Consider the following 26,256-nt stretch of genomic DNA (forward strand, 5'->3'; position numbering starts at 1 on the left):
CAAACTTCTCCTGGTTGTTTGATGACATTCTCTTCATTCCCCCACCTCCTTTTGTACTTGTATCATTCAAATATTTTCTTCTTTCTTTTCCTATTTCAGGAAAAAAAGTATGAACTCAAAAGGAAACAAACTCTAGAAGAGACTTCCAGGACAAAAGACCAAAACCCAAACCCCAAATCCCAAACCCAAACCAACCTTCCCCCCACCTCAGAATTCCACACTCTCGTCTGCTACATTCTGAGCCTCACTTCTTAGTGAATGCTAAATGCATCTGGCAGGAGCCTGACCCCAAATCATTACAATGGATAGACCGTGTGCGCAGAGCTTAAACTATACGTGTGCTTGCTGTAACATGATGGATATAACTGCTTGCTGAGAATTTGATTTATTTTCAAATAGTTTAGCATCCCTCTGCTTTTATCTGATATGACTATTTTACAAGCGTGTGTACCAAGCATGGCTTCAAAATTGCAGGTTATGAAATACAGAAAATGGAACAATTGCCTTGCATAGCAGAAATCTTTTGGTTCAGCCTGCATGCAGTATATTTTAAAAGAAGATGGACTGGTGAATGATGATGGGAGCTTGCTTCAAGCTTCATCATTTTCCCCCCTTCCAAGTGAAAGGAAACGCAAGATTTTCTTCTACTTAAAAAAACCCCTTCATATTATTAGTTGGGTTTTCACTGGCCAGTTTGTGATGATGGGTTTTTACCTTTTCATTTGTTGGCATAATAAAAATGACACATTGAAGGTGAAAGCAGTAGCTTCCAGAAGGAATGGGACAGCTAATGTCAGGGAAGGAAATGGCAAGAATGGATGATATCCTTATCTTAATGACCCAAATCTCTCTTTATCAATAGCACCCTTGTCCTCTGAGAAATGCTAATCAGACATCTGATGCTATTATGCACACAAATGTATATATATTGCCATGTATGCATGTATAAATGAAAGCAGCATGGCCTGGTGGATAGGGAACATATCTAGCAGTAAAGGTGGACCTGGATTTATGTTCTGTCTCTGACATAATGCTGACTGTGTGACTATGGACAAGTCACTTAATCTGTCTCATTATCCCCAGGAAACTACCCAAGACTACAGTTAGAGATGATTAGCTTATATATATTAGTAGAGGGAATTTCAATAATGAGAGGCCCCCATAATGATTATAGTATAGATCTGTATGTATGTGTGTGTATGTATGTGTGTGTGTATACACACACAGATACATATATGGATGGGCAATATATTCTAGTAAGTTGAGTCCTGGGGGCTGGAGACCTGGGTTCAAAACCTGTCCCTGATATTTATTATCTATATGATCCCAAGCAAACCACCTAACTTCCATATGTTTCAGGCAACTCTTTAAGATTGATGTGAAATTATAAGATTTTACAATCTGCACTGATGGGAAGAGTTCTTATACTGAGAGTTCCCTATATGGATGAAATTTCAAAATTCAAAATGCTTCGTGTATGTGTGTGTGTGTATATGTACACACAGACACACACAGACACAGACACACACAGACACACACACACACACACACACATATATATATATATATATATATATATATATATATATAGTATACATACTTGATGCACTGACTGCTATGTATTTGAATTCTGTTTTTAGGAGAATAGCAGGTGGTACAGCAGATAGAATGCCAGTCTTGGAGTCAAGAAGACTTGAGTTAAAATCTGGTCTTGGATGCTTACTAGCTGTATGACCCTGGGCAAGTCATTTAACCCTGTTTGAAGAAAACTCCAAATGGGGTCACAAAGAGTTGGAAATAAATGAACAACAACAAAGCATGATTCAATGCAAGAGAAGCTTTACTTCAGGGATTTTATAAAGAAAAGATTGACCCTTTAGAAATGATTTGCTCTGGGCTGTAAACAACTAAGGAATGAGCTCAACTGAAGGGCAAGCCCAGGCCTAGGCAGAATGTTGTAACAAAACTTCCCTTTAGGTCACAGCCTCCTTTGAACCTCCCACCCTCACCAACCACTGTGAAACAAGTGCCATTCAGCAAGCTCAGTCTTGACTGGCATCATCTTTGGCAGGATACCAAGGACTGAAGAGATATGGCAGACTTGTCCTTTCCTAGAAGAGTTAAGACATTTTAATAGGGCAGTGAAAAAAGGCTGCTGATATTAAAGATGGGCCTTTTCATATTTAGGACATCAATCATCCTGGCTGTCAGTCAGCCTTTGATTTACAGTTAAATTAACCTATAGGTAGATATGTATATCTATATTTTATAACATATGTATTATACATAACAAATAGCTATATGTGTATAATAATATATATCTATGGATATATTACATATAAATGTATATCCATAGATACATAATATTGATATAGATATCTTTTCATAGGCTAATTTAACTCTAGGTCAAAGGCCCTGAATATATATATATATGTATAGATATATGTATTATACACACATATATTATAACACACTTACAACATATATAGATATACACACAGACATAAAATTATTTACCGTTATATAATACTTTCTTGTAGTAGTAAGAAAATTCTCTATCAATGTTAAGTAATGGCATTTTAATTTGCCTTATTTCCAATTTCCCATTTTAAAATATGTAGCATCATAAGCTCATTTATTCCTATATCTTTTCACTTCAATTGTTATTCCTTATAGTTGTCTTAAGCAGGAGACTAGATTTATCTTGGCCTCTACCACTCACTCACTGTGTAACCTTGGAGAAATTATTTTAGTTTTCTGAACTTTAGTTTTCCCATTTGTGAAATGAGAAGGTTGACCAATAGGGTTACTCTGATTTCTCCCATGGCTAAAGTTGCTGTGCCAGAAAGAGGACATCTAAAAGGAGAAATTGTTGAGCACCTCTGAACTGTAGACAGTTCCTCATCATGCCATAAAAAAGGGGAAGACCGAAGACAAAAAAACTCAACTTAAAGCAAAAGTCACAGCAATTTTGAATTCCGATGAATTTGGTGGCTTTTCCAAGTTAGGCATTGTGAAATGTTCTCTCTGGTGCCTGTGGCTAGACACAAAATGCTAATTAGTCTTTTAATTGTTTTTTGACTTGATTACCCTGTCCATTGGGTAGATGGTGTCCAGAGTCAGGAAGACAACCTGAGTTCAAATGTGTGACCCTAGGAAAGTCACTTAACCTCTGTCTCTCTCAATTTCTTCAACTGTAAAATGGATATGATAATAACATCTTCTTCCCAGGCTTGTTATGATGATCAAATGAGATTCTATTTGTAAAGAGCTTAGCACAGTGACTGTTCCACAGTAGGCACTTAATAAATTCTTGTTCCATTCTCCTCTCCCCATCACCTACTGACACCCCTGGGATCACTTTGACTTTTGGTTGGCATGAAAGTAGGTCAAGTTTCTCTGCTAAATGTCTCATAACCAAGAAATATAGGCAGCTGATTCAAGTCTGTCAGAATAAGAGCAATTCCACAGAAGAGAAATGGTCAAAGGATACAAACAGGCAGTTTTCAAAGGAAGAAATTCATGTTATCAACAATCATTTGAAAAAAATACTCCAAATCACTAATAACTAGAGAAATGAAAAATTTAAATAATACTGATGTTTTACCTCATGCTCAACACTCTGGATAAGATGACAAAAAGGAAAATTAAAATTATTGAAAGGGAAAACATGAACACCTGTGTGCTGTTAGTGAGCTGTGAGTTGGTCTAGTTATTCCAGAAAGTAATTTGGAATAATGCCCAAAGAGTCACTAATTTATGCATATCCAGCAACATTACTACTAAATCTATACCTAGAAGAGATCAAAGAAAGAGGAAAAACATCCCTATGTACAAAAATATTTAGAGCAAATCTTTATTTATAAGTCTACTAACTGGGGAGTAGTCGAATACATTATGTTATATGAAAATGATAGAATATTATTGGGCTCTACGCAATGACAGAGACAGTTTCAGAGAAACCTCGGAAGATATAAGAACAGATGCAGAGTGAAGTGAGTTAAACTAGGAGAACAATTTATATTATAATTACAACTTTGGTCATGTAGTGACAACCATGACTCCAGAGGACCAATGATTAAGTATGCTATCCACATATTGACAAAGAGGTGGTGGATTCAGGTTGTAGAATAAAACAGACATTTTTGTAAATGCCTAATAAGGGAACTTGTTTTGCCTAACTATGCACATTTATTTAAAGGATTTTGCTTTTGTTTCTCATTGGAGTGAGGGGGAGAGATAGGAAGGATGGGGTTGCCAAAAAAATTAAAGAAAAAAAACAGAAAGGAGAGAAAAGAAGGCCATTGAAATATTTTTTTTAATACACAGAAGAGAACAAAAGGAGAGCCAGAAAGAATCACAAACAAGCAGGACTACTTTGAGAATTACATGTTGAACATAAAATGAAAAGCAAGCTCTACATAATTGAGAGTTGCAGTTTCATGTATTAGCCTCTTTTTCTCTTTTATTGTGTACATGGAAATTCTCATTTCACTTTGTGTTAAATTCAGAATTATAAAAACAAAAACAAAAACAGAAAAAAAATCCTTTCACTTTATAGATGGAAAATTGAGATTTAGGTGACTTGACTAAGGTCATACATGTAGTTAGTAGCAGAGATAGGATTTGACCCTCCAATTCAGTATTATTTCTACTATACAACTCTGCCTCTAAGTGAAAGGCATTTGGCAGGCCTGAGAAAAATGGTCCTAGAGGTCTTTCTGATTCTAGATTTGAGTTCTTCAAAGTTTTCAGGCATCACTTCAGAACATGTCTACATTGGCCAGTGGTCTGTTTTCCTTTCTTTCTACCCCATGGTTTGTCTCCTAGTGAAGACTTTCTTCGACAATGACAGAAGAACTGAGCTTTACTTTCTGCCAGGTATAAGATCATCCTTTGGAACAGAATGGGAAAGAAAGTAGAAATCCTTTTATTTTGGTTAGCATTGAAGAGGCTTCTCTATCTTCCCTCTTTCTATCTTCCTCCCCTCCAAAAAGATACCACATGAACTTAATGACTTCAAGACCTGCTCAAATCTTCAGAGCAGTGTCGTGGTTCCCTTTGACTGTTTTCCAAGAATGCATCTGAATTTGGTTTGTTCTTTTTAATCAACTCTCCAGGAGTTTGATTTCTTTATTGGTTAACCAGCGTAAAGAACCATAGAAAATTTTGACTATGAGTCATTTGATTGACACCAGGATCGCGGCAGCCAGGGAGAGCGGAGCAAACTTCATCCAGATTGAAAGACGAGTTACATAGCGGGGGGACTAAAGCCTGGGAAGAAAATGGAGACATAACTATAAAGCAGAACCAAACACCATGAGAATGTGTGCTGGCTGCAAATGGGATGGAAAATATCAAATGTATAATTATATGGAATTATAAGTAATAGGGAGAATTGAAACCTTCATGGGATATGCAACCTTCCTTCCAAAAGCCTTCTTCTGGCACTGTGGCAGCACAGAGAGCCCTAAAGATTCCTCATGTGTTTTGGTCAGTCTGACATAGCAGATATTTTAAATTGGAGCTCCTTAATCATTTTGTTTCATGGATCTCTCTCGCAGTTTGAGGAAGTCTTTATAGCATAATGGTTTTCAAATGCACAAAATGAGGACAGAATCCAAAATGGGCATATGATTACCAAGGAAGCCAATTGTATTGAAATCAATTTATCAACATATATATTTTTAAATCAAGTTTATGGATCCTGGGTTAAGAACCTCTGTTCTAAATGGAATTGTTTTCCCTGGTTCCTGGAAGAAAGGGAGATGAGAAACTTTTTGATTTGAGTCTGCCTCAGAGCAAGATAGCATATATTTAAAGCTGAACAATAGGAAGGTGCAGGGAAAAGACAAAACTCCCAAATTCCAAGTTGTCCTCTTTCATAACTTCACTCACTCCTTTATCTTGTCAATGATCTCTTTCTTTTGTTTTATTTTATTTTGTTTTTGGATGTGATTTGGTGTGTGTTGGTGATGAGAGAAGAATAACAGTATCATTGCATGAAAGTTGTGTGGCCTTGGCCAAATCACTTAATCTCTGTACCTCAGTTTCCTCCTCTGGAAAATGGAGGGATTGAATTTGGTGGTCCTAAGCTTGTGACTGAACAAATAAATAACTACACTTTAAGTCTAGTCATTCAACCAGTTCCAACTTTGCTTAACTATACAACAAAGGAAGGAAAGGAAAGAAGGAAGGAAGGGAGGGAGGGAGAAAGGGAGGGGTGTTGGAAGGGAGGGAGAAACATTTATTAAGCACTTACTATGTACCAGGCATTGCGCTAAGTTCTAATAACAATAACTCACACTTTAAGGCTTAGGGATAGGACTGTTTTTGAAGGTAGAAGGAATGATAATGATGGATGATAGAGAGAAGACAGAGCTGCTCAACTCACTTTGCTTGATTTATTCCTCTTACTTTTTTTCTGCAAAAGAGAAAGATCTCTGGACTGGAAAGGACAGAAACAAAAATGACTAAAAAGGAGTTGATATTTGACATAAGGAAGTAATAAGAAAGCACCTATTCACCCTTAATGAATTCAGACACAGATGAAAAATATCCTCTGTTTCTAAAAGGCCTGACAGAAGTCATTACTGAACCACTTCCAGTGATCTTTAAAAGATTGTATAGAATAGGAAAGGTGACACAGAATTGGAGAAGAGCAAATGTTCTGATTTTCAAAGCAACGAGGAGAGCAGAGTCTGCAGACTTCAGGTCAGTTAGTTTGACTTTGATTCCTGGCAAAATTCTAGAATGTCTGTGTCACAGTGGACTTGACAGTCACAACAGTGCTTATTATGAATATGTGCAAAGTGCTTGGGGCAATCCAATTGCCAAATGGACTTTGAGCATTGACAGATAGTCCATATCTGGTTCTCATCCACTAACCACATGGTGAAAAGAGTAGTCACTTGGACTGGCTGTGGAACTGGAGCTGGAGTTCATTTGAAAGGTAGCAGTCAGCAGGCTTTGGCCTTGCTCCTTGCCTGGTTGTGTTCTGGTGAGGGAAGAGAGAATGTTGTAAAGAGAGAGGCCTCAGATCTTTCCTTTGGGCATTTGTTTTAGGTTAAGGTGGTTGGCGATGGCTTTGATCTTGTGAACTTTTATTTGTAGATAGAACATTAGATGTGGAGTCAGGAAGCCTTAAGTGAATCCAAATCCAGCTACATAAACTCATTAACTTGTGATCCTAGATAAGTCACTTAACCTTCGTCAGCCTTAGTTTCCTCAGCTATAAGTGAAAACACTTATAGCACCTGCCCTCTAGAGTTATAGTGAGTATCAGATGAGGTAACATTTGTAAAACGATTAGCACAATGCCTGGCACATAGGACATGCTTAACAAATGTTTCTTCCTCCCTTCCTTCCTCCCTCCCTTCTTCCCTCCCTCTTTCTCTTCCTTCCTTCCTTCCTTCCTTCCTTCCTTCCTTCCTTCCTTCCTTCCTTCCTTCCTTCCTTCCTTCCTTCCTCCCTCCCTCCCTTCCTTCCTTCCTTCCTTCCTTCCTTCCTTCCTTCCTTCCTTCCTTCCTTCCTTCCATCCCTCCCTCTTTCCCTTCTTTGTTGTATAGTTAAGCAAAGTTGAAACTGGTTCAATGACTAGACTTAAAGGGTAGTTAATAATTTGTTCAGTGAGAAAGCTAGAAGGAATTCTTTAATGGAGTTCCCCAGAGATCTGTGCTTAGCCTTGTACTGTTTAATATTTACATTAAAAACCTGGATATAGGCATAGATGCCATTCTTTACCAATTTGTAAATGACATAAAACACATTGTAATATACAAAAAGAGTTCCCAAAATATCATGTAAACTAGAACATTGGGCCAAATCTAATTAGATGTTATTTAATTGGGGTAAAGGTTAAGTCTTATGTTAGGGTTGAAATAATCAACTTCATAACTAACAGTTAGGGGAGATCAGTCATTCAGTCATCAAACATTTATTAAACATCTGCTATGTACCAGGCTGTGTGGTGAACACTGGGGATACAAAGGAAGGTGTGACTAGACAGCAGGTTGTTTGAAAAAGATATAGAAGTTTTAGTGGACTGCAAGCTCACCATTAGTCAACAATGTGGTTGGTGTGCCAGCCAAAACAGCTGATGGGACCATAGGTTTAATTCAAAGAAGCATAGCATATAGGAGAAGAGAGAAGTTTGTCTTCTTACTCTTTACTCTTCCAGATAGGGCCTCGATCAGACTACAGCTGGAATTTTGTATTAAATTCTGCTTGTTGCATCTCAGTGATAACAGAGCATCCAGAAAGCCACCAGGATGATGAAGGGCCTTGAAAGCATGCCACATGAGATTGGTTGAAGGAGTTGAAAATGTTTAACTTAGAGAAGGCTTGGGGTAAGTAACATGATAATTATCTTCAAGTATTTAAAGGACGGTCCCATTATGTCATTAAAAAGGATTGAATTAGTTCTGGTTGCTATTAGAAGGCATATCTACCAATAAAGGATGTAAGTTGCAAAGGGGTAGATTTAGGCTCAATATAAAGAAAAACATCATAATGATTAAAGTTATCCAAAAGTGGAATGGGTCTCTTAAAGAGCTTATGGCTAAGACCGTGTTTTAGGGGCAACATCTACTCCATGGCAAGCTATGAGTCTCCCCCCTTAAAAGGCAATAAAATTGCACTTGAGGCTTAATTGGGGGTGGAGGACGTGGAGAATATATTTTGACCATGACACAAAAAGGTTATGACCCCTTGAAATGGAGGGTGATAGCCTATCGAATACATATAATTTGGACTCTGATAGCCCATCAGTATAAATAATTGGGCAGGTACTGTGAGTTGACAATAAGCTGGGCTAAAATTGACTAAGTGAAAGAGAGCAGTTATCTTAGAATTTTTAGATCAGTCCAATCATAACCTTCCACATGAAGTCTTTCATGATTTCCCCCCAATTATCTAGGGTTTTTTGTGTATATATTTTGCGTATACTTGTGTGTCTAAGGGAATTGATGTTTGAAAAACCAGGTCCTCTCAAGGCAGTCCAGCTCACTTTTGGACAGCTCTACTTGTTCCATGGTTTTTCCAACATTAAGCCTAAATCTGTCTCTCTGCATTTTCCATCCATTGTTCCTAGTTCTGCCCTGCCAGACCAAACAAATCTAACTTCTCTTTTATATGATACAGCAACTTTCATCCACAATGCTTCATTTCTTCCCCATATAAAGTTTTGTCTTTTCCAGGGGAAACATATCTAGCTTTTTCAATCAACCTTCATTATGGTATGGACTTAAATTAGCCTTTTGTCTTCCTCTGGACATCTTTCATCTTATCAGTAGCTTTCCCAAAATATGGTAACAAGAACTGAATATAATACTCCAGATGTGGTCTGACCAGGGCACAGTTAATATAGCTGCATTATTTTCTTAGTCTTGTAAATTGTTTCTCTTAAAATAGCCCCAAATCCCATTAGTTGCTTCTTCTTCTTTCTCTTCCTCCTCCTCTTCCTCTTCTCCTTTTCTTCTTTTTCTCCTTTCCTCCTCTTCCTCTCCCCCATCCTTTTTCCTCTCCTCTTTCTCTATCACATTGCTGACTCATACTGAGTTTTTAGCTAACTAAAACTCCCAAATCTCTTTCAAACTGCTGTCTAAGCATATTTCCTCAATCTAATTCCTGTTATGTTGATTTTTTAAAACTCAAGAGTAGTACTTTACATTTTTATTTGCTAAGTTTCATCATATTAGATTGAACCATTTTTGATGTCCTTAGCTTTTCTTATCCGTTTTGGCTCATTGACAGTTTTAGTACTCCTGGAACATTTTATGGGACAGCATTGCACTCATATGCATTCTCTCTTACTTGTCCCTGGTTCCATCTTCTATACACAACTTAAAAACAAACAAACAAAAAAAAGTTGGTTAACAAGTCCTTTGTAGACACATATTGGTTTCTTCAGACAACTCCTAGTTTCCCTCCGCATTGGAATTATTTCCTTTCCTGTTTATAGAATTTCATTCTTAAAAGTTTCCCAGAGAACCAAGAGGACAAGATACACAATAATGACAAAAATGCTAATGAACAGATTGCAAAAAAAAAGAAGTAGAACTCTAAGTCATAGAACATCTGATAAAGGTCCCCAAGAAGAGACAATAAGAAGTGTCTTCTCCCTCATGGTAGAGATGCGGGGTATTTCATTAGGACAGAATATTGAACACATTGGTCTTGTATTTGGTGTTATTGGTTATTTTTTTTCTTTGGTCCAAGGGGGTTTAATCTGGAAGGAGGAATTGAAAGATGACTTTCAGTTGACAGAAGTTAAAGAAACAACACCTATACCTGCTACATTTTTCATTTTCTGGCCTGCTTCAACTTTTATTAAATTCCTTTAAAAAAAAAGTTTTCCTTATTCTTGCATGAATTAAATATGTTATTCATATTTAACATGTTCCCTCCCAACATCTTAAATTCATGCCCTAGTTAGATAGAGCCTCTCTTAATTGGCCATATTGGTATATATCTGCCACCTTACCTTTCATAAGAAATCAGCTACTATCATAACATTTCTCTTCTTGATTCTAGGGTTGATTCCTTCTACTCCATGCCTCATATAGAGCTAACAGTACTAAGGAGGAATCATGATAAGCTTCTTCAGATTCTGGATTCCAAAGTATATCTGAATGGCAAGCTTATAAACATTTTGTAGTCTCCACTGGGGAAGAGAGAATGCCAATAGCAACACAAGGAAATCTATAGAACTGGGCACACATGACTGGGAGTAATGATTGAACTCAGAGTTACAGGACCTGAGCTCAAATCCCAGCACTACCATTTACTAATTCTGTGAACTTGCTATTTAACCTCTCAAATAATTTTCTCCTTTGTAAAATGAGAGGATTGGATTAGATGACCTCAGAGGTTCTTTCTAGGTCTCAATGAAGTCCATGATTCTATAATAGCTTAATGTAGTATCCCTCTTAGAAACACTTGCATTTCAAAAAGAAGATACCTAGGGAGGACAGGAATTAACCCAAGAGTTTGATTCAACCTGCACACCTATTGGAATACTTACTGTGTACCTTTCAGGGTGGACTTTTAAGTTACGTGACAGTTGTGAAATTTTTTTGGAGCAAAGAGACCTTTGTAGTATACTTTATGTTATACCAGTAGGCAGTCACATAAGCTGTCTACACATGAGGCCACATCTACAATATATAATGGTTCTGGATGTGGTGGTTTTCATCAACGCAATAGAAGATTTATATGAGCATTTTATGAGTCCTGGGGACCTTTTAACCTGAGTGTCTTGGGCCAACTTACTTTTTTATCTATAAAATATAAATAATAATATTGTTAGATGATTGGGTCTTTTTGTCATTCAATATCCTAAAAGGAGTATTGGGAAGAATAAGTTGGTATCTACAAAGCACTTTTAGGTACTTGACAGAGTAACTAAGTTTCTATTGTTAGTTGGAAGTTGCTCATAAATGTTAGACCATTAAAACAAAACAAAACAAAAAAAAACTCAGAGCAGTTAATGGAATGCCCAATTATGCAGTCATTCAAATGAGTGCTCTCAGTATGCAGTCTCCAAGTCAAGCATATTAAAGTGCACACAGATCTTTCCTTTCTTACTTTCAGAAAATGCACAATATAAAGTTAATGCTTCATTACTTTTCAGCATTTAAAAAGCTGAAGCTTGGAAATTCACAGTAAAGGATGCCACAGCAACTGTGAGCTGAGTCCTTCATCCTCATACCTACCAGTACAATCCATGGAAATGAACATCCCCACTTAAAAATAGTAAAATATGTTCCAGCTTCCATAATTAATGTACAGTGTGCTACTAATCCTATCTCTAACACTTAGAAACTATGACCATAGATGCAAGTCATTTAAAATTCCCTAGCCTCAGTTCCCTTTATTCATTGTTTCATTTGTTCATCCTTTCATTCATTTACCAAGCATTTGGAAAGCACCCACATTATGCCAGAGATTGTGCTTAGTTGTGAGAATACAAAAGAAAATATGAAATAGCAACTGCCCTCAATGAGCTTACATTCCATTAGGGAAAACAGTATGTATGCAATTAAATAAATGCTTTTGAAGTAAGTAGAAATAATTTGAAAAGTACTAGAATTTGAGGGGATCATGAAAAGCCCATTCAGAAGGTGGTACGCTTTGGAGAAAGCCAAGGATTCTAAGAGGTAGAAGTGAGGCTGGATAAGAATGGGGAACAGTCTAGAAAAATCCAAGGAGACAAAAATGAGGCTAATTTTTCATTAGGTTGTTGTAAAGCACTAAGTGCTATATTAATGTCATGTAATGTGGGTAATAAGGAGAACTCTGCTGATATGCTAGACTGGGATACTTCCCATGGAACTGGATCTATACTTTGATCTCTTCCAGCGGGCCATGTTCTCTGGCTGTTGGCTCCTGGGTTGGTTCATTGGTCTAAGAAAGTGATTCTCCTTGATTCTATTTTGAGCATGCTATTTAAGACCCTGCTAGTTTTACTCTAGGGTGGTAGTGGTGGTATTTCTCTCTTTTCCCTGTCAGTAGCCAGGGTGGCTTTGAGTACTGGCAATGTGAACTTGGGTTTGCCAAGGTGAGTCTGAGATTGAACCTCAAGTCTCTGGTAGCATCTCTTATTTCCTAAGAGTAAACAGGTAGAGACAATCTCCATTCAGTCTCAGAACTGTATTTGAGTAATTTGTTCTGGATAAAAAGTGACTACAGTCATGAAGTGGGCTTAGCTTTATTAGCTTTATTTAATGGCCAGATTAATTATGTTATAAAATAGGAATCATCAAAACTATGTAGTTAAAAAAAATTTGAAACAGGATGAGTAAGTTGTCCCATTAGTCTTGTGTCTGATAAAATCAAGAACATAAAATATTTGGGGCAGGACTCTGTATTTGACAGGAGCTTGTGGAAGACTAGCAAGCATTTTGATGAAAAATAGGTCTATTTTAAGGCATCATCTTGCACTATATTTTACAATAAGTCCCAAATAGAAGTCACCTAATTGGTCACAATATAAACAATTAGAGCAGGATGGAAAGCTGTTTTTTAACTAAGGCAAAAGGGGAGAATTCATAGCTAGACAAAAATTATGAAGATTACTAAAGAAAAAATGGACAATTTTAACTGCATAAAACTAACAAGCTTTAGAACAAACAAAATCAGTAAAGTCAGAACATCAGAAGAGGAGACTCATAAAGTGCCCATATAAATTTTCTGTTGTGTTGATGGAGACTACCACATCTAGAACCATTATATATGGTAGATCTGGCCTCATGTGTAGACAGCTTATGTGTCTGTCTGACTTGTTTAAATCACTTGACCTAGTGGTCTCATTGCTGGATGTTTATACTCCAAGGAAGTCAATAACAGAAACTAAGTTTCCATAAATAGTAAAACATTATAAGTAATGATTTTTACAGTAACAAAAAGCTAGAAAACAGTGAATATGTGCCCATTGATTGATGGATAGCTGATCAAACTGTGGTATATAAACATAATGAGAATATTATTGCATTATAAGGAAGTAATGGAAACATGGGAAGACCCATATGAATTGATTCAAAGTAAAGAAAGCAGATCCAGGAGAACAATATACCCAATGGCTACAATTATGTAAATGAAGACAACCCTAAAAGACATTAGATATCAAAGCAATCACTTTGGTCAACATCAATCAATTCCAGATGACTGATGCTTAAACACCCTTCTTCACTGGTGAGAGGTAGTGATTTTGGGTATGGGATCTTACATGCTATCAGCCATTGTCACTGGGAGGATAATAGGGTAAGGATTTTTCTATAAATCTATAATTTTTATTTTATTTTATTTTTGCTTTTTGGAGGGCAATTGGGGTTAAGTGACTTGCCCAAAGTCACATGGCTAGTTTTTGTGTTAAGTGTCTGAGGCTGGATTTGAACTCAGGTCCTCCTGACTCCAGGGCTGATAAATCTATAATTTTAAAAAGTAGTCAGAATCTAGGAAAAGAAAAGTAAGGAGAAAATAAAACACAATTATCTGGGATCAAAATGGCAACTAAATCCAAATTTTAGAAGGAAGGGGGGGTGTAGGATGAATTAGAAAGTTTAAAATGTAGGGAAGTTAAAAATGCAAGCATTTATTGAGTACCTACTGTGTTCTAGGCAATGTGCTAAGTGTTTTACATATTAACAGCATTGTGAGGTAGATGCTATCATTATCTTCATTTTACAGCTGAGGAAACTGAGGCAAACAGAGGCTAGGTAACTTGCCCAGGGTCATACAGTAAGTATCTAAGGTCAGATTTGAACTCAGGTCTTTCAGGTTCAACACTCTATCCAGCACTTAACCCTTGCCTGCCTCAGCATCCTTATCTGTAAAGTAGTTATATTGATAGTACCTACCTCTCAGGGTTGTGAGGAGAAAATGAGATATTTGCAAAGCACTTTGCAAATCTTAAAGTACTATATTAATGTTAGCTATTGGGGCCATCTCCAGTTGTCCTGATCTTTATCTTGCTACTGGACCCAGATGACTCTGGAGGAGAAAGTGAGGCTGGTGACCTTGCACAGTCCTGCCTCACTTAAATCCAATTCCCTTGCAAGTCATGGCATCATCTTCCTGTCATCATGGTCCTCTGAGAAAGAAGGACAAAAAGCAATAACAACAACAACAACAAAACAGTGTTATAATATACACAGACTTTAGTAAGGACATGCATGGTCTTTTTGTTATATATAAAATCTTACATAGAGAGTACTAATTTATTTTATTTTTTTGAGTATAAGTTTCTGGTTAAAGCAAACACAGGCTTTGTGATACTGCAACCCAAGAAAAGCCTTGCGGTCTTACAGTAAGCAGAAATTTCCCATTTTGTTTTCTGTCCAGCCTAATCCAATATACTAATACTCCAGTTGAAAGTGGACATAATTGCAAATTTATATAGTCACCAAGACCAGAGGTTGGCTAAAATAAGCTTTCCAAACAAATCAGGTAAAGAAGGCTTTATCCCTAGGTAACCATAAACCAAGATTGAATTAAATTAATCATTAATCAATTATGTATCTCACTCATTCCTAGGGGCTCTTTCAATCCTCCCAGCATATAATGAAAGAAATCAAATCCATCTACATCAGGATTTCCATGGCTTCTATCACTATGGTATATAAAGAGAACTTAGAGACATAAGACAACCTGCAAAATCAAATCAAGACTGTCATCCCCAAGAGTCTCAGGTGTCATTCTCCCTCCTGTAGAGATTATTGTTTATGGAGAGTTGTAGTGATCTTTCCAGAAATGCTTAAAAGGTTTTCACCATTATGGAAAGAGCTGTCTGATCATTCGGTTCACTGAAGGAATGAACAACACACACAGATCTGTACGAGAGTAGAGTAGAGGAGAAAGGATACTGAAGAATTTGAATTTAGGAGATTTAAAATTTAGAATTTGAAGACCTCCATTTGGATCCTGGCTCTACCATTTCCTGACTGATTCTGGGTATGTCACTTAATTGTTCTGAGACTAAAATAACCAATCTTGGCCTTGGAGAACAGAAAATGGAACTTTCCTATTCACAGTTGTAAGGTGGAGGACTACAGGGGCAGAATGTGGTATGCATTATTAGAACTAGTCACTATATTGGTTGTTTTTGCTTCACTATTTTTTATGATTACAAAAGAGAGTTCAGTCTGACAGTATATTCAGAAATTACTGTCACATAAAAACAACAGGAATTCATAGAACATATTACAATTGAAACAAAATAAAATGAAATGGAGTATTGATATTTATATGACCTACTTCATGGAGCTGCTACGAAAAGCAAATGAAATATATAATACATACATATGAGTCTAGCAGAAAAGTGGTTTTCTAGTTTGAGACACTAGTTGTATGATTTCACCCAAGTAAATGGAACTTCCAGGGGCAAACATTCTCTGTGGACCTTTGATTAACAAGATAGTCATATTGAGGGAGGGTAGAACCTTTGTCAAGGAAAGAAGCCAATTGAACTTGAATCTACTGTTGCAGCTGACTTCTCTTCATGAAATGATCAGTTATTGATTAAATTGACCAGATCATTTAGCCAACACAATAAAACATCTGTGAGTGTAGAGACACTCTACAAGAAACTTTAATCAGTTACATAGCAAGAATGATCCAAAGATAATCTTACTTTATTCATGAAGCTGCTTAACCTAAGTGGATATTTGTTGCACTAATGCAATATTAACAGCTCCCATGGTCACTATAAATATACCTGCATGGTGCTTGATTACAAAATATAACAGAATCTCCATATATAAGACAGAAACAAAACATTTATTTAGACACCAGAAAACCACATCCCCAAACCAGTAAGCTGATTCCATCATAGTAGCAAAGAAGTTAATAAACAGCAACAGCACAGAGAGCTACACCATCCTTTAGCCTTCCCACAAACCAACATAAGACCAATATTTCCTCACCAGCCTGTCTCCCTTGAAACATCCTCTCCTCCTAACCATCTAGCTTGCTCTGACTCCCAGCTTCCTGTGGGCTCTGCTCCACCCTTCAGCAAACTCTTCCCACTACAGGATCCAAGTGACTGCATTCAGCCCATTAGGGGACAGAGTATATTTTCAAAGCAGGGAAGGTCTTCAAATTCCCTTAGGCTTATTAAGGGGCAGGGAAGATCTTCTAATTCCCATTACCATTATAATATTTGAAAAAATTTTTTCAGATTGTTTAAAGAAACAAATAAATAGGATGTAGGATCCTGTAGGACACAGCTGTATAATAATGGATAGAGTGCTGGACTTTGAATTAGGAAGACCTAGTTTCAAATCCTGCCAGCCCATGTGACCCTGGGCAAACTGTTTAACCTTTCTCAGCCTCAGGCAAGTCTCTAAAACAATAAATCACAGATAGGTCAGAAGTTCCCATACAAACAAAATCAAGATCCTTGATGTATTGATGAATGTATTTATGTAGTTGATATCCCTTCTCCCCATCATGCAGAGGTAGAAAATGAGGCCCCAAATCTCTCACGTTCAATCAGTTAGTAAGTTTTAGTGCTTAAGCAATTTGGGTGGTTGATTACAATTCTTTACTTTGATTTTCACATGGAGGTTCTTCCTTTCATTGTTGGAAGGAACTGAGAACTAGTGGTATTTCTGGAAGCAGACTCCAACTTATATGACATAGTTACCAATAGTGAAGCACTTGTCTAATCCTTTCTTATTTATAGAAAAGCATAGAATCTAGGCATTTGAAGTGGCCTTGGATATCATCAAATTCCACTTTCCATCCACTTTTAGCATTTTTTCTGCAACATTGATGACAGGTAGTTCTCCAGATGCTGTTTGAACACTTCCAGTGAAAGCGAATTTATTGCTTCCCAAAGCATATCATTCAATTGCTGGCAGTGTTAATTTTTAGAAAGTTCTTCTTCAAATTTAGCTGAAATTTGTATCCTTGGTCATTTTTGCACATTAGTCTGAGCTATGGCCTTAGGATCATAAGACTTTAAAGCTAGGAGGTGCCATAAAGTCCACTCAGTTCAACCTCTGTATTTTATAACAGGAAACTGAAAACTTGGTACATAAAATGACTTGACTAAGGCCACACAGATGGTAAGTATCAAATATTTCTGGAGTTATGATAGAATCATTGAGCCTAAGGTTTGAAAGTGACCTCAGAGTCCAACCCATAACTGAACAAAAATCTCCTCTACCAGATTCTGGACATGTGGTTATATGGATTCCTTTGGAAGACCTCCAGTAATGGGGAAATTCATTACTGTATAAGGTAGCCAATTCCATTTTTAGATAGCTCTAGAATGAATTGGTATTGTCACATACATTTTGATCCAGTAGCACTGGTCTCCTGGCTGTTCCATGAACAAAGCACTCCATATCTGAGTTCTGGGCATTTTCTCTGACTATCTTCCATTCCTGGAATACTCTCCTTCTTCATGTCTACTTATTATATTTCTTGACTTCCTTTAAATCTCAACTAAACTATCTTTTAGGGAAGCTTTTCCCAACCTCTTTTAATTCTAGTGCTTACCTTCTGTTAACTATTTCATACATATCCTTTGTTTGCATGATGTCTCCCCTACTAGATTGTAAGCTCCTTTAGGATAGGGATGATCTTTTGCCTCTTTTTATATCTCCAGTGCTCAGTACAGTGCCTGGCACATAGTAGGTACTTAATAAATGTTGACTGAGTGATTGAAATACTTGAACATAGTTATTATATTTCTCTTAAGTCTTTTTTCTCCAGACAATGGGTAGTTTTTCTTCTTTTTTGTTTAATAGTAATGGAAAACTATGATAACAAAGTAATTAATAGTAGGAATCATTTAATTCTACTTTGGAGAACTTGAAAGAATTATTCAAAGTGTTCAGAGGGAGAGTGTGGCTTAGTGGAAAGATTATTGGACTTAAAGTCAGGAAGAATTGGTTTCAGATCCTGGGAAAAAGTTGTATTGGAGAAAAAGGAGTTGGGCTGAAGAAGGATAAGAAATAATTTCAAAGGATTTTTTTTTGGGGGGAGTCAAGGCAACTGGGGTTAAGTGACTTGCCCAAGGTCACATAGCTAGTTAAGTGTCAAGTGTCTGAGGTTGGATTTGAACTCAGGTTCTCCTGATTTCAGGGATGGTGCTCTATTCACTGTGCCCTCTAGCTGCCCCCAATGGATTTCTAAAGGAAAACTGGAGGATTTTAGAGTTGATAAGAAGCCTAGAACTTCAATAGGAGAGGGGGAAATTTGGAAGGATTTGAGGAAAAGCTGAAGGAGGGGGACTTGAGCCAAAAGTGGAGAACGAATCAAGATGAAGGGGAAGAATTGCAGATGAGGGAGGAAAAGAGGGATCCGAGGAGGAGCAGAAGATGAAGAAGAAGGAGAGGAGGAAATGTAGAAGGAGAAGTATTTTAGGAGATGGTAACTGGTAATTTTAGAAGGAGGCAAATTTAGGAGATGGTAAAATAAGGCAAGATGAATTGGTGAGATAAGGTAAGAGGTTAGTGAGCTAAATAAAAGGAAGTTTGATGCTGTTCAAGATGCTGATGGGGTGCCAATAAGGTGGGAAGGAGAGTGACAACTCCAGATCTTCACAAGGAGTTTGCCACAACAATCTGCCAGGGGAGCTGTTACCCAGAAAACTCAGGACTGAGGATCCTTCTTCAGTAAGTATGGAGAGCAGTTCCATGACCTCTATTAAATGTATGGTACTAATGCTTCTGACATGGTTAGATGACTATTATTCAAGCTGAAAGTACAGACTGTTCTCCCTCCTAAAAGAGAAGGTAAAGTAATTCAGTGAATGTCCCTTCAGTCTCCAGGTAATCAGAGGGAAGGAAATAAGTGTTCTTAAGCAGTGGAAGATGGGCTTCAATGTGAAAACAAAGAAAAAAAAAGGATTTGAAGAAGTATGAAGAAATCCTGACCTTTGTAAGGTGGTTGGAGAGTAGGAGGAAATGTCATGCAGAGGAAAAGGGGAAAAAAAGAGGACTGCTTAACAGAGCTAAGAAACAGCTATAAAAGTCTTCCAGAGGAGGAAGGTTGTTTTCTCTGAAGATGAAACAGCTGTTCCCTCACCAAGGAGAAGTGTTATGGATCCACAGGTGCTGTAAGTTGAGATATTATTGGTAAGGGTCAGAAGAAGAAGAGAAGAACAGTAGCGGATCCTGACTCCCTTCTGAAAGGTACTGAGCCACCAATTTGTCAACAGGAATGAAGAGTAGAGAGGGCTGCCTTTACACTACAAATTTTTGACTGGGATAACTACTACCTAGTTCTGGTGATTCACACGGGTATGAAAGCTTGAAAGCAATGCTAAAGATGATGAAGTCTTTAGAAAGGGGCAACATTAGGGACACAGTGGGTGTTTTCATTACTTTTGCCCCTCAAAAGGAATTTTGGGAGAGATAGGTAGATTTACCAAGTGAACAGTTATTTAAAATGATAGAGGCTGAAATTGAGATGTGCATTTCTAGCCAATAACTTAAATAAGATTGACAGGCTTCAGGCTTAGGATGAAGGGCTCCTAACTAGGGCTTATAAGAAGTTATTTGTCTGAAATCTTTCCAATCTAATCAAGAAGGTTTTACACTAAACAGTGGGATTGGTGGGAGGAAAACAGAGAAAATTGCTTATGTCTGTCCACCAAAGTAGAGTGTAGTAGAAACCTAGAAATCAGGGAAAAGAAAAAAAACTTTGACCTCATAGGTATCACTGAAACTTGGTGTAATGAGACCAATGACTAGAATTTGTCTGAATGGGTCTCTTTATTCAAAAGAAGAAACAGAATAAATAAAAGAGGGAGGGAAATAGCATTGCTTATTTAGAATATATGCTCATGTGAGGAAAGTCATGACCCAGAAGAGGCAAATAGAGTAGATACCTTTTAAGGGAAGACAAATGGAAACTGAAGCAGAAACTATATTGTCATCAGAGTAAATTATTAAATCAATCAATGAGCAAACTTTTATCATGTGCATACAATGTTGTAGGCACTGTGCCAGACTATTGAGCTGTTACAAAGAATGAAATAATGCCTACTTATAAATATATTACATTCTATTGCATGAAACAGGTATACATGTAGAAACATACAACATACATGGAAAATGAAGAAATACAAATGGAAATAAAGTAGCTAAATAAACAGTAGGAGGAGGAGGAGGAGGAAGATGACAGTGAAATATATTAACTGTTAGTGGAATCAGGAAAGGCTTCATGTCACGGTGCTTTAGCTGAGTTGTAAAGGAAGAGAGACACTCTATGAGATGGGTGGAAAGAAGAGTGCCTTCCAGATATGTGGGATGGCCAGTGAAGAGGCACAAAGATGGCAGATGGAGCTTTAGGGCCAGAAGGACGACCTGTTTGGTTGGAAAAGGTAGTCACATAAAGGGACCGGAGAGATAAGTCGTAAAAGGGTTTCAGAGATAAACAGAGCAGTTAATTTTATCCTGGAGGGAGCTGATAGCCCCACCTTAGTCTTCCCTGCTCAGGCACTCTTGGCACCACATTTGAGGAAGGACACAGATAAGGTGGAAGGGGTCTGACTATGGGGGTTGGTGAAGAGCCTTGAGTTCACACCATGAAAGGATCAGTTGGAGAGCAAGGGGGGGTGTTTAGCCTCAGAAAGAAAAGACATAGGATGGGGGGTTGTTCGGCCTCAGATACTTAACACCCACACCCACCCGCACACACAAAACTGGCCGTATAACCTTAGGCAAGTTACTTAACCCCAATTGCTTTTAAAAAAAAAGATATAGGGGAAACATGATAGCTATCTTCAAGTATATGAATGGCCTCTCACGTGGAAAAAGGAATATTCTGGCCTTGCTTGTCCTTCGAGGTAAGAGATAAAGAGCATTGGAAGTTGTAGACACAGAGGTCAGTTTGATATAATAAAAGCTTCCTATCTATGAGAGCTATCTGAAAGTTGATTGGACTACTTAGATGCCTTCTTTCTGGAAGTCATAAAGCAAAGATTTTATAACCATCTGTCAACCATATTGTACGGGGAGTCATTTTTTAGGTTTGGATCTGACTAGATGGCCTCTGAGGTCCTGTTCAACATAGAGCCTCTGCTCTACAGACTTAAATAGTCTGGCTAAAAGATATATATCCTCAAGTAAAATTGGCAGAGAAGCCTACATCATCAGCTGCTCACTGTCTCTAGAAACATCCTTCCATCCTCCTTAAAAGGCTTGCTCATTTTCGTGGAATCCTGAGGTCCCCAGGGTGTAGGATAGCTACACTTTAGATGTAGACTACATGCAATGTGAATGAACTGCTTGTGTTTCAATTGGTATGGAATCTGTGAAACTGATTCCATGGGACTGGTGGGGCGCTGTTACAGTACAGAAGGGGCCTTCCCCCTGGCAATCAGGTGGGCTTGATGATTCACTTCCCACATGGAGCATTTCCTTTTGGTGTCACAGATGGGAGACTCTTGGCAAGTGTTTTGCCTGTTCTTCAGGAGGAGGCTTCTGAATGTTTCAGGCAAAAGGACTAAGGACACAAGCACATTGCTTTGCAAGACTTGACTATGAAAAACATATTCTCTTGTTATCCCAAACTATTTACTAAGCAAGCTTGAATATATTACACTTGTTTGCAGGCATTGTTCTGGATAACTTCTAGGATCTCTTCTGATTCCAAGTTTTATGATTCTAGCTATGCCTCTTCATTTTAGGATCCTGGGAGGGCCCTTGAATTCAGGCTGGAACACAGAATAATGAAATAAACCTTGATGTGGGTATCTCTTCCCTTCTCTGTGCCTCAGTTTCTTCATCTGTAAGATGAGAGGGCTGGATTAGCTGATCTCTAAGGGCATCTCTAGTTGCAGCATTCTAAAGAGGGGAAATAAAAATGTTTTCTGATATAGACAGTAGTTTAAAGAAATTTCCTAATTTCTTAATCTAGGAGCCTAGGTGATGCAATAGATAGCATATTATTTGTTTGTTTTTGTTTTTTATAGGGGGGGGGGCTCCCATAGTCCCACAGCTAGTTTTTGTGTACAGTGTCTGAGGCTGGATTTGAACTCAGTTCCTCCTGACTCCAGGGCTGGTGCTCTTTTCACTGCACAACTAGCCGCCCCAATAGATAGCATATTGAACTTGGGCTTTGGAAGATGCATTTGAATTCTGCCACAGACACTTATTAAGTGTGAGACCTTGGTCAAGTTACTTAAGCTCCCTCAATCTCAGTTTTCCCATTTGTAAAATGGAGATTTTAGTGCCTACCTCTCAGAGATGTTATGAGAATAAAATGGGTGAAAATATAAAGTGCTGTGGTTATCTTAAAGTGCTATATAAATGCAAGCCTTTGCTATTATTGTTGTTATTATTATTATCATTGGTTTCATCCTCTAATGGAGACAGAAGCTTTCAGAATATTTCTCATTTCTTAATCTTTTCACATTTCTAAATTATATGGCTGTGATTTTTTTTTTCATTTTTAGTCTTTAAACAGTTTAAATCTAGCAGACTCCCACTCTAACTGTCCCTTTAACCCTGGACTCCCAAAAGAACATTGCTGTGTCCAGACTCACACTCAGAAGAATGTATCATAAAGAGGCAGATTTTGGCACAACATAAGAAGGAACTTAATAACAAGTTAAATTCTTTGAAAAAAAAAACAGCAGCTGTTCTAATAAACAGTGAGTTCCTTATGACTGAAGATATTTAAGCTGGGGTTGCAGACAATAACTGATCAATTAATTAATCAACCAATTGGGGCAGTTAGGTGGTGTAGTGGATAGAGTACTGGGCTTGGAGTCAGGAAGACCTGAGTTCAAATCCAGCCTTAGAAACTTCCTAGCTGTGTGACCTTGGGCAAATCATTTAACCTTGGCTACTGGAGAAGGAAATGGCAAATCACTCCAGGATCTTTGCCAAAAAAATGTCATGGACAGATGTCCATGGGATCATAGAGAGTTGAGTATGACTGAAAAATGACTGAAAAACAATCCAGCAATTAAGAATTTATTGATCACCTGGCCAGTATGTTACGTGTTAGATACATGGATATAAAAAATGAAATGCACCTTTTTTTTTTTTTAAAGGAGTTTATATTCCTTCAGGAGTTGGGAAGGAAAAGGAATGACACGTAAGTATTTGGAATAAATGTGTGTATATGGAATAAGCACATATGATATATTTGGATATATCCATGTGGACTAAAAAGAAAATAACCATAAAGTAATTATGTGCAAGGTAGTTTGGGAGGTAAGGCACCAGGAGTGGTGGGGATCAGCTGAAGCTTTGTGTAGAAGGTCCTGCTTGATCTGTGTCTTAAAGGAAGAGAGGGATTCTTTGAGTTAGGCACTGATGACAGTTAGTGCAAAGGCCCAGAGATGGACCTGATGTGACTAATAGTGAGATGTTCAATTTGGCTAGGTTATATATAGGAAAGGGCAACAAGGCACAATAAGACTAGAAGATGGGTTGGGTTCAAGTTTCGAAGGGCCTGAAAAGTCCAAGGAGCTTGAATTTGATCCTAGTGATAATAAAAAGTCACTAGAACTCATTGAGGGGCAGCTAGGTGGCATATTGGATAACAGGGTTGACCTGGAGTCAGGAAACCTCATCTTTATTAGTTCAAATCAGGCCTCAAATACTAGCTAGCTGTGTGACCCTGGGCAAGTCACTTAACTCAGTTTGCTTCAGTTCTTCATCTGTAAAATGAGCTGGAGAAGGAAGTTGCCAAGAAAATCCCAAATGGGGTCATGAAGAGTCAGACATGACTGAAAAATGGCTTAACAACAGTAATGAAAGAATTTATGGTTAATAATAATAAGTTAACTCTTTATGCTTCTGTCTTATACTGTGCCTCACACATTTTATCTAACTCATCCTCACAATAACTCTGTAAGGCAGATGCTATTATTATCCCCATTTTAAAGATGGGGAATGTGAGTCATAGAGAGATAAAGTGGCTTGCCTAGGTTCACTCAGCAAATAAGTATCTAAGGCAGAATTCAAATTCAGGTCTTCCTGCCTCCAAGTCCAGCACTCCATCCACTACATCATCTAAAGGGGGGTGATGTGGTCAGATATATGCTTGAAGAAAATAATTTTGGAAATTGTGTGAAGGATAAATGAAGATCACTGACAGAGAGACCAATTATGAAGCCATTTTAATAGATCAGGTGAGAGGTAATGAGGGGCTGAATCAAAATGGTGATCTTGTGAATAAAGACAGCCAGTTGGATGCAAACGATGTTGTGGGAGCAGAATGATGTAGGTGAGAACAAGGTAAAGGAGAGCGAAGAATTGAAGATCATGCCCAGGCTGGGAACCTGGGAGACTAGAAACTTGGTTCTAGAAATAGGAAAGATCAGAAAGGTGGACTTTGGGAAAGAGATGATGAGTTTTGGTGTGCAAATGTTGAATTTGAAGTGCCTATGGAGCATATAGTTAAAAATGGTTAGTAGACAGTTGGTAATGTAGTCTTGGAACTGTGGAGAGCCTGGGGCTAGAAATATAGATCTGGGAATAATTAATTTGCGTAGTCATAAACATCTCTTAGGGATGCCTATCATTTCAATCTCCTCTTATGAAAGAGAGAGAAAGAGAGAGAAGAAGAAGAAGAAGAAGAAGAAGAAGAAGAAGAAGAAGAAGAAGAAGAAGAAGAAGAAGAAGAAGAAGAAGAAGAAGAAGAGGAAGAGGAGGAAGAAGAGGAGGAGGAAGAGGAAGAAGACAAAGATTTGTACTGTGTATAGTGTTCCTACTTGGAAAGAAAGCCAAAAATAGGTGATGTCCCCACTGGCCATTCTGGAAGTTCTTTGCTTTTCTTGGCATTTCACTTTTGCATGGTGGTGATGGCATTCAAAGTCCTTAATTTATAGGCTATTATTAGCTGTTTTGTGGGAAAGTTAGAAATAGAATTCTCTTGGGATTTAGCTGCTGATAGACTAACCAGGGACAGCTCCACTTTTCCTTCTGTGTGCTCTTTATTGCATATCTTTCCAACTATTAGCCTCTTACTTCTGCATTATTGTGACTATTAGGCTTCACTGAGGCACCATTTCATACTCATTTGCCAGATTTGAAAAGAGCCTGTGAGCTATTGTTGGGTATAAGCATGTTTTCTTATCAGTCTCCAATTTTGAACTTCTTCCCTTTCCTCCTTTGTCCCTTCCCCAACCAAGTTGGATAATTACTTTGGCGTACAGTATAAGGGGAAAAAAGACAATAAAGGAAGCCAGAAGTGCTCCTAAACCAAGGGTTGAAATGACCTCTCTTAATCCAGGAAAACCTTTGAGCTTTCTGTGTCTCCTTCTGCAGTAGGGAGAAGGCTACAAGGCATTAGAAAAACCTGCAGGTAAGAGTCAGAAGCAGCTCTTGGACCTAGTGCTAATTAAATGAAACTGATAAAGATTGCAATGTGCTTTTTCTTCCAAGAGCTCTCCTTAATTGAAATGATGAAGGCAAGGTTGAGAAAGGAAAGAAAGGAACCAGCTGTAGTCATTTTTTGTGGCAAATAAAGATAACATGTGAGACCCTGCTTAGGCCTGGGATCAAGCAGTTGAAAGGAACAGAGATTCCTAATTGAGATTTTACTTCTTTTTCATACTAGAGTCCATACTGCTATGATGAAGAAGAAGCCAGTTAGGATGCTATTGTAGTTGTGACTATTTCACTGCTTGTGTGTATGTTTAAGTAGAGAATAAATACTAGCTTTTTTGGAGAACACCAAGTAAGAATTAAGGAATTTCAGTCAGAAAGGATCTCCAGGGCCATCTTGTCCAAACTACGACTAAATAAGTCTTTCTAAAGGATCCCTGGACTGGTAGTCACTGAG

The 26,256-nt window shown here is 37.8% G+C and overlaps 1 protein-coding gene across 2 annotated transcripts in view; it reads left to right on the top strand.

The window, feature by feature from the left end:
* RWDD3 (RWD domain containing 3) overlaps positions 1-26,256 on the top strand; it is an 835,110-nt gene that overhangs the window by 479,890 nt on the left and 328,964 nt on the right. Inside the window, exon 8 of one of the 2 annotated variants that reach the window (XM_069063386.1) lies at positions 100-270. The exons of the other annotated variant lie outside the window; for it this stretch is intronic. Coding sequence (XP_068919487.1) covers positions 100-255 — 156 coding nt within the window. The 3' untranslated portion in view covers positions 256-270. Of the gene's footprint in view, positions 1-99; positions 271-26,256 lie in introns of those variants that run through there. 2 annotated transcript variants of the gene reach the window in all.

This window comes from Petaurus breviceps, unplaced genomic scaffold, assembly GCF_028583685.1.
Source record: "Petaurus breviceps papuanus isolate PSGF00001 unplaced genomic scaffold, PetGlider_PUasm1.0 90564, whole genome shotgun sequence".
In the NCBI taxonomy this organism is placed as follows: Eukaryota; Metazoa; Chordata; class Mammalia; order Diprotodontia; family Petauridae; genus Petaurus; species Petaurus breviceps.